The sequence below is a fragment of the Trachymyrmex cornetzi genome, unplaced genomic scaffold (assembly GCF_001594075.2).
Source record: "Trachymyrmex cornetzi isolate Tcor2-1 unplaced genomic scaffold, Tcor1.1 scaffold1039, whole genome shotgun sequence".
NCBI classification, from domain to species: Eukaryota; Metazoa; Arthropoda; class Insecta; order Hymenoptera; family Formicidae; genus Trachymyrmex; species Trachymyrmex cornetzi.
In genome coordinates, this window is record NW_017295586.1 from 44,875 (window position 1) to 54,345 (window position 9,471).

At 36.0% G+C, this 9,471-nt stretch overlaps 1 protein-coding gene across 1 annotated transcript in view; it reads right to left on the minus strand.

Moving 5' to 3' along the window:
* Positions 1 to 5,594: 5,594 nt before the first annotated feature.
* LOC108758877 (uncharacterized) overlaps positions 5,595 to 9,471 on the minus strand; it is a 97,062-nt gene continuing 93,185 nt past the window's right edge. The window contains exons 3-4 of the mRNA XM_018504085.1: positions 5,953 to 9,223; positions 5,595 to 5,630 (exon numbers count right to left, since the gene is read on the minus strand). Of these exons, the coding sequence (XP_018359587.1) occupies positions 5,618 to 5,630; positions 5,953 to 9,223 (3,284 nt within the window). The 3' untranslated portion in view covers positions 5,595 to 5,617. The remainder of the gene's footprint in view (positions 5,631 to 5,952; positions 9,224 to 9,471) is intronic.

Consider the following 9,471-nt stretch of genomic DNA (forward strand, 5'->3'; position numbering starts at 1 on the left):
CCACATTTCAAACGCGGTTGCTTTTTCCTTCACATATTCGAGATGACTGTCCGCGATGCGTTGTATAATAGACGATTTGCACTTTCTGTCCTTTTTCCGCAATGTAATAGCATGAGCATCAGCAGTTTCTGCTGGCAGGTCTCCTATAAGCATATCAAGTGGTTTGTTGACAAAGTCAATGAGATCGTGTTCCTCGAGTAAGGCTTGCATTCGAAACTTCCAGTTGCTGTAGTTCGTTCCGTCAAATAATGGAATTTTATATTTTTCGTCGTCCGCCATCTTAGCCACATTCACTTACACTTCTTCAGACTTTTATGCTTGCAAAAAGAACGTAGGATTTCCGCGATTACTTTTCTCTTTCTTTACGCGACCCTGGGCCCATAACCTGTTGGGATTTGTAATTTATAGAAAGAGTTAATGAGTCAATTGACGTAGAATACTTTTAATGGTAGCAACAAGGTTACACACAAAACAAGAAGCGTGCGAGAGCTCGCGAGCGAACGAGAACCAGGAGTATATAAAAGGTGTAGAAGCGAAGCTCTCTATAACAGTCCTGACAACGAAACATAAATAAAGAAACCAACATACATTGCATATTTCAACAGTTTCAATAATAAAAAAATGTGATTCGTGTGCTATTTGATTTAATTAGTATTATATTACAATAGATATAGTTTAATGTGATCTAGGCTTAGCAATATTGCACACGTTTGGTATTATTAATCATGTTTGTATTATTTGTTTAGGAAAACAATTACAGTAATTTCGGTATATACGGTATACATCATTTTATGTTGTGGCATATGATTGCGCTACTATTACATTGACAAATTGATTCAACTGGCAGTAGTTTTATTTTACTCACTCCTTCTATTTTTTCTGACTTCTACGACATAAATCCTATATAATTTCTATAATTTTTTGAGACTCGAGATTTTCAAGAATCTCGAGTCTAAAATCTCGTCTTGTCTTTAAACTCTCCGCGCAAATCTTGACTCGATCTCGTCTTCAAATTCGGGACGAGACAAGACAAGATTCTCGAAATCTCGAATCTTGCGACATCCCTACTTCTTTCTGTTTAAAAAACAACGCATGTCAAAAATACTCTTTAGGAAGCTTCATTTTTTAAATGGTATAAACCAATGTTTACTGCATCTATTATTAGTAAATGACTAAATATGAAGTAGTAAAAATATAGCATTAAGAAACAAGCTGCGATTAGAATGTCTTCGACAACACTGATATTAGTGCCATTTCTTTCAAAATCCGCAAAACTAAATCACACTTCTGATAAATATGTAGATACTTTATTGAATACGATAATATACTGTTACGTCCAGTGGACTCCCACAGTTGTTTCTTTTGTGGAGGTCTGGAATTTCTAGCATTATAAGAGACAGTCACGAGTAACGAACAAGTCAGCTGCTGAAGATTTAGAAGTTAATAAAATTTTCTTTCTTTCTCCACACGGAAAATTAAGCGACAAATCCAGTATCTCCTCGTAAATGCCTCTTAGAGATAAACTAAAAATCAATGCACATGCGCGAACAGCGGGACCAAAAGGATGTCGAGAACTCCTTGGATACCGCGACTAAAGATAAATATATAATAATATAAATTTGTGGGCGCAGGACCGGCGCCAAGACATTTCTCTAACGATCAAGTAGAGGACGACTCCCACAAGTCCGCGATCGTATAATTAAGAAGCGACGTTCTAGAAGGATGTTCTTGATGGTCTCGTGCCGACACTACACGTGCGCTTACTTGACGTCTGTACATAATTTTAGTGAAAAGCGCCATAAAATTAAAGCGACACTACACAGATTCCGCCGAACACCCTTTTCTCCCTCAAAAACACATTCTAAACTTTGTCCAATCCTGGAACGAGAAAAAGAACTCTAACCAATAATTAACAAAAATCTATTCCTGCTCTGCATAGAAATCCCACCAATCCGAACCTGACTGACCCAACAGGATTTCTATATAAACTGCGGTTTTTTGGAACTTAGCCAGAATTTTCGAGCGATTCCAAAGACGCAGAGTCTGATTTATCGGTTAATTTCTCAGCTTTGCACGTCAATGCGGTTTATAAGTCATATTGAGACTTTCCACGAATGGGTGCCTGCTTAAACTGCTTGAACCAACGCCATCGTCGAACCGGGAGAATCCACCAAGGGGAACTCTCAAAAACCATCCTCGTCTCCTGTTTCGCTAATCAGACTCACGGCCCGTGATGTACATTTGGCTCCCGGGCAACACGAGAATCATCCCCACTACTCTCATTGTCTCGCTCCCTCTCGCGAAGCCGCTGCGTGAGAGCGAGCGAGACAGCGAGAGTGGTGAGGATGATTCTCGTGTTGCCGGGGAGCCAAATGTGCACCACTGCTCACGGCCAACTCGGACATTGAAGCCATTAAATAGTAAGTCATTGTTATCATTTCCGTTCATCCCTCTTTTTCCTTTTGTCTTTGTTCATAAAGAGACAATCATTTTAGTATACCCGAGTTTCAAACTCACTGCAGTAGACGGGCCAAGAAAAATGATCGAAACCTCCGTTGCCGCGACCGTATTCGCCGATTCGCGCCATCCAAGATCAATTAGTAAACGAAAGTTCATTAGACCTTCTTTTAGAAGTTCTCTTTCTCTTCCTTCTCCCGCTTTATCCCCTTCTACTGGCCGATTTCTTCCCTTCCTCAATCATCTTATTGTGATTCCCATTTTCAATCATCTTATTGTGATTTCCCCGCAGCTCTGAATGAACATCTGGATCCGACGGGCATCTCCTCTCCGTTCCCAAGCCCGGAACCAACATTTTACACGACTTTGGAACTACCTCCTCCGCTAACAGATGATTCTTTTTTCCTTTCTCCGCACTATATTTCCTAATTCACCCCTCCTGACATTTTCCTCAACGCAGCATTAGCGCAAGACGTAGATGAACTCATCCATCTCTGGTTGGCGTACCCTCCTTCTTCGCACGACCGCTTAGTCGTGCTTATCCAGAGAATGGAAGTTACTTTTTAAAAGTAACAAGTTACAGTTACTCGTTACCGAGAAGAAAAAGTAACAAGTTACCATTACTAGTTACCGATTTTTAAAAGTAACTCGTTACAGTTACCGTTATTTGAAAAAGAAAATTTTCGTTACTTTCCCGTTATTTTTTTTGAAATCTACGACCGCCAATCACAGCGGACGGGCCTAGGGGTTTCTCTAGTCTCAAGCGCTATGCACTGTAAAAAGTTATTGTGTAAAATCACAACTATTATAGTGGATAATTTTGAGACCCACTATAATAGTTGTAAACGTCCACACATTCGTAAATTTCCAATATGCAAATAAAAATAATGTCTTGGTTTGTAACTAAGCAGAAAGTGGAAGTACAATTACAATGTGTATATGTAGTTATAGGAACGATAATATGACAATATATTTCGCACTATATATTATTATATATTTAACAGCAATACGCGAAAAATTTCTGTTATATTACGTAATATTACTAAAATTTGAATAATTGAGGGGTTGAATTCTATAAGGGGATACACGTGGATTTCGCGGAATAAGTATTGTCTGCAAGGATTAATTTTGGACATCGTTTTAATTTCAATTTTGACGACTGATTCTTGTAGAAAATTTCATAGCGCATCTTTTTTTATCATTAAATCAAATTTGGAATTTTTTTGTTTTCGAGTTATTAACAAAAAAAGTAATTTTTTAAATGAAAAAACTTCAATTGGTTTTTGTGTTTAAGTCGCCATATCTCAGCCAAATATAAACATTTTTTTTTGAAATTTTAATAGGATAAACTTCAACATGTCTCTCGAAATATAAAACATATAAAAAGTTTTCGAAACATTTCAGAGCCAAATGCCGAATTTTTCAAAATATTTCTCTCGAATTCGTAGTTTTATTCATTCGATCACAAAAGTTATCGTACGAATTTTCGATTTGTCAAGTTTTACCGATACTACAATTTTGTTTATTAGTTAAGCAAGTTTTTTGGAAATTTTTAGCTCTTTAAATATTATGGTTGTAAAGTAATAACGATTTATATGTCGATTTGATTACGTAGCTCGCTGCGCGCAAAGCGAAAGTTTGAGCCGTTCGCTTCCGCGAAACAAGGGTATCAATAATGTATCAAAACATAATATACTTATTAAGTACTCCCAAAATCTTTTTCAACTTCTTAATTGTTTACAGTTACAAAATAAGAATTAGAGTATTATATCAATAAAAACTGTCAATAAAAATTGATCACAAAGCGTATTTTTAATCCATTAGCGAATATAAACGTACTCCTTTCCGTTGTGTATAATGAGATATTACTATTCTACGAAATGTAAATACACAAAAAACGAAATGAGTACATTTTTTTACATAATAGCAAATATTCATCATTTCATTTATTGAATTAATTCACACGTTGTACAGAATAATTCTATTATGTAAAAAAATGTACTTACATCGTTTTTTGTGTATTTACATTTCGTAGAATAGTATCTCACTATAATATATTACACGGGTAAAGAAATTTTTTTGCAGTGTAAGCGGCTTGTGTTGTATCGTGTCCAATCATGTGCAAAGTAACGATAAAAGTAACTGTAAAATTCGTTTCCGTTATAAAAAAAATTGTAACTTCGTTACCGTTACAGTTACCAAAGAAAAAAAATAATGCAGTTACCAGTAAAGTTACCAAAAAAGTAACTTGTAACTTCATTATAAGTAACGAGTTATTTCCATTCCCTGTGCATATCAGGAGATGTTCGTTGCCCTTTATCATATCTAACACTTTCGCCCTCTCACTCTATTCTCTTTTCCAGCCCCTCCCTAATTTTCTGTCGATCGTACGAATTTCCCTTGATTTAACATATTCCTCCTTCATAGTACCTCTCTGCTCTGTACCCAACACGCACACACGCACGCAGATATAATAAAGTAAGAAAGTTATATTGTTTATTTTTAATGTCTATTTTTATTGTAACATTTTTAAATTTTCTAATGAATAAACTTAGTAATTATATCGTAGAAATAAAACCTAAGCCTTGGTTATTCAATTAACCTCTCATGTTCATCCTCTGGTCTCCTGAGATTATACTGGGTCCTCTCCTCGGTCACATAGATTAAGATAACCATTTCGTGCCATAACCGAAACACAAGGACCAATGAACACACTAACATAATTGGCGTTATAGCGCGCGACGTGGCACATTGATCCAGTTTTGGGCCATTAACATATGTGCGTTCAACTCGTGGTCCGCTCCGCAGGACGTTGACCGCGAGAGAAATTCCAGTCACGTTCTTCCGTAACCCTTTGGAAATCCGGAGTGTGGTCAGGATCTCCGAAGCTATCTGTTACACTCCTCTCTAGCTGCTTGGTTATCCGGAGCTCGGACGTAACAATATGTTTAATTTTGTTTATTAAATAAGAGAAAAGCCTAAAATACAAAATAAAAATTTCTTTATTCTTATATTTAAAAAAAAATGGTATTAATCATGAAGTACCATGACTTCGCGATTTAATGAGCTTCCTTGGTAATTCCTTGAAACTTACGGATATATTGGATAGAATTGCAAGCATTTTCATAGATGGTAAATTTATGTCCTCTTGCAAATTCATTCAATGATTTTTTCTAAAAGGAATCGGATGCTTTATTAAATGCAAAATTATCTTGGTAACTTGCTTATTGGCAAAAAAAAGTATTATCAAAATTTTAAACCGGAACGTAAAAATTTATTGACATTTCCGGTTTATCGAATAATACACATAACAGATAATTAAAGATATCTGAGATATTTAATAAAAAAATATTTAATTAAAGGTATATTAAGATTATTGCGAAATAGTGTCTGCAATGTGACATCATATATGCTTGCCTGTAGTCGATTACGTAAAAAGCATATATACGATTTCAAAGTGCAATTGTTTATGTAAACAGTATTTAAGAGAAATACCTGTCGGGAACGTCGGCCGGTGCAACACTTCCGATATCTATCGAGAAATCACTTTGGATATCTTCCACATCACCTGTGTGATTACCATGAGCAGTAATCAGAAGCGTAGGTGTCGTTGTCAATTTATTTTCGTTTTGAACCATTTCAGAGCTTGTTATGGGTTTGTCAACTGATGTTTCTATTGCAATCTTCTCAGATGTTATTTTTCCGTTCCGAATGAGTGTTCCGTCAAATTTGTCTGTCAAGTAAGGATTATTTTTGGGACTTTGGTTAACTATTTTATCTGGATATTGATACAAGACATTTTTGTCATAATAATACTGTCCAGCTTTCTTAGTAACGGATACATTGCTCTTTATCTGTTGTACCAATGGTGTTGAAATTTTACTAGTAGCTTTAAGTTGAGATACATATCCGGTATGACCAGGATGATGGACTGCTTCGATCGTTTTATTGACGATTGTGACGCTTTGCACTTTCGTTCGTTTAGGATTCGAATTTTCCTCTTGTTTATGTACTTGAATACCAGTTGTTGAAATTTCTAACCAATACGAAGTGCTGGATAATAATTGTTCATTTAAACTGGATGATTTTAAAGGATTTTTGTGAGAATTATGTTCATGTGAATCTACATCAACAAAGGATTTGTTGCCTGACACTTTTAAAGATGCTTTTGATTGATCATCTTTCTGATAGGTGGAATAACTTGTTGATGTCTGGTTGAATAAAAATGAACTATACGGATATTTATTTTTGCTAAAAAGAGATTGAGTATTGCCTTGTTTTATATGAGATAAAACGTCTAGCCAACCGCTTTGAGTAGATGACAGTATTTTTTGATAAATCTGAGTAGTACCAGAGTACCGATTGTAATTGTTATTTATAGGAAACGAAATATTGGAATCTGTAAATGTATCTTTTTGATAAGAAGGAATATTCGTTTCGGAACTCGGAACAGATCCATAAAGTCCACTTTGTACAAAATTCTTGATAGATTGCAGCGAATCTTTTTTCCAAAATTGAAAATTATATTCGTTACTTGGCTTCGTGGTAAACAATATTTGATGGGACATATCAACGCTATAACTTGGTGGTTTAACATTCGGTTTTATCTGATACAGATTAAGATCGTCGTAATCATATGGTGTCTTGCTAAGTCTCTTCTGATCGTTCAAATTCCATTGTTCCTGATATTGTGGTTTATTGAGATTAATGAAATGACCTTCATTCAATCTGTTAATTAAATCACTATTTTGTAAATATAGATTTCTGACACCGTTCAGTTTTTGTTTACCATATGATTCCTGATTTGATTTATCTGATCGGAAGTTTGTTAGGGACGTAAATCCATTATAAATTAGATTTTGTACATGATGCAAATCTTCATTTGGTCGCGAATTGCATGGAAGTTTAACTACATTATAATCTGATCCGTGATATAATTTGTCGTTCCATCCAAAATTCGATTGAAGATTTGGTTGTGTACTTGTTAAAGATCTATGTTCGTCATTACTTGGTTTGTCTGTATGATAAGGTTCACTATTTAATACGTAATTTGGCTGCGTGATTGTTGAAGGTTTATATCCACAGTAATTTTGTCTGTGTGTATGATGAGATTCGTTATTTATTTCATAATTTGTTCGAGAATTTGGTCGTGTAATTGAAGGTTTATGTTTATTATAACTTGGTCCATGTGTACGATAAAATTCATCGTTCGTTGCATAATTCGGTCGGAAATTTGGTCGCGTAGTTGTTGGATATTTATATTCATCATAATTTGGTTTATGTGTATAAGATTTATCACTTGATACATAATTAAGTCTGATCAACTCCATATTTGTTAAAAGTTTAAGATCAGCATAATTCGGTTTTTTTTTAGCTGGATTTTGTTCTTCTTTTAATTTATTATGTCCGAAATTTTCTAGAAGTTTAGGTTTTTCGTAAGAATATGCTGGAATCAAATTGTGGTATGAAAGTCCGTAATTAATCAAATAACCGTCAATCTCTGGCATTTGCGTAATAGTCTGCTGGAAATTTGTATAATAAGTGTAAAGAGTAGGTCTGGGACTAGTGGCAGGGTAGTTATCGTAAGAGATGTCATCCTGTGTGAAAGGAGGCAATCTGTATCCATAGACTAATGGATTCGGATTATGAGGATCGTTAAAAGTGTAGGGAACATACGGTTGACGTGCTAAATAAAAATTTGATGAATGAGAAATAGTCGTCGGTATAGGTTTTTCCTGCGGTCGAAAAGTTGAGTTAATAGGAAGCTGTTCCTGGATTTTAATATGTGAGCCGTAGATACCTTCATTTACGAAAACAAGCGCGTTTACGGCATTATTTTGGACCACGATCGTGACATTGTTGTTGTTTGGATGCACAAGTGGTCTTTTCACAATGATTTTATTTTCTTGATTAATGCTGTTCTGGAAAGGTTTTAGAGTTGTAACTTTTGTATGTTCGGGATTACTTTCGGGATGAATTTTTCTCCTAGGATGGATGTTTTCCTCTTTTAACTTAGAAATAGAGAAACTTGTGTCGGTCGCCGCTCGTTTAACTTTTTGCGAGTTGTCGACGTTGCTTTTGAATTCAGATGGTTGTTCGGTCCAGAGTTCAAGGCTCAGATGTCCAATGGCTAAATCATCGCAAGAGAGACGTTGATTCTTCAATACATCCGTCGCAAGGAAAACAAATGGTTGTATGGTTTTAATGTCATCCATTGTTTGACACAGTACTTGAGCCAAAGTGACTTGTCTGATCTGTTGCAATTGACCAGCGGTAAAACTGCTTTCGCTATTGGGATTTTCGTACCAGAATCGATCGCCACGTCGCAGATTACTGAATTGTTGAGCGATTATACAAGCGAAAGTCGGACCAACCAGACCGCCAATTACCGATTTTTCTGCTAGACCGGCTGAGAAGAGGTCAATATCATCCACCGACGAGTATAATGATTTTAATTTTCTTATGATGTCCAGCGACATCACTTTGCTAAGATCCTCAAAGGTTCTTATCGGACTCAAGCTGCAAGGCTTACGCCATCGGATGTAAGGCGGTATACCGTGATCTCTACCCCGCTGAATATTGAGAGAAGCAAGATCCATGCCGAATGGAAAACCAGGCGTTTGAAAAAGATGATTAGTCATCTCTTCGGTTATAAACTCGTCCCGCCTCTGGCATGGTTGATTTACTAATCCTAGAAGAAGGCGGTCGACAGATCCTGCTGTGTCCAAATTCACAGGGTTGGTGAACTCGTCATGAATCGAAACATCTGTGACAATGTTTATTTCTATTATCGAATATTGTTTAATAATAACTTTATTTCAATTAATTACGATTGTATTATTTAATTATGACTACGATTTCCGTTTCCGGTGTGATAAGATGAAGTGGACGATTTGTGAGTGGGCAGAGCAAAGGGTGAAAGTGGAAAGAAAGAGAGAGCGTGTTATAACGTATTCGATTACTGACTCGACCCGACTCCGAGTCAACAGTCTGTTCTTTTTAGCTGCATTTCTT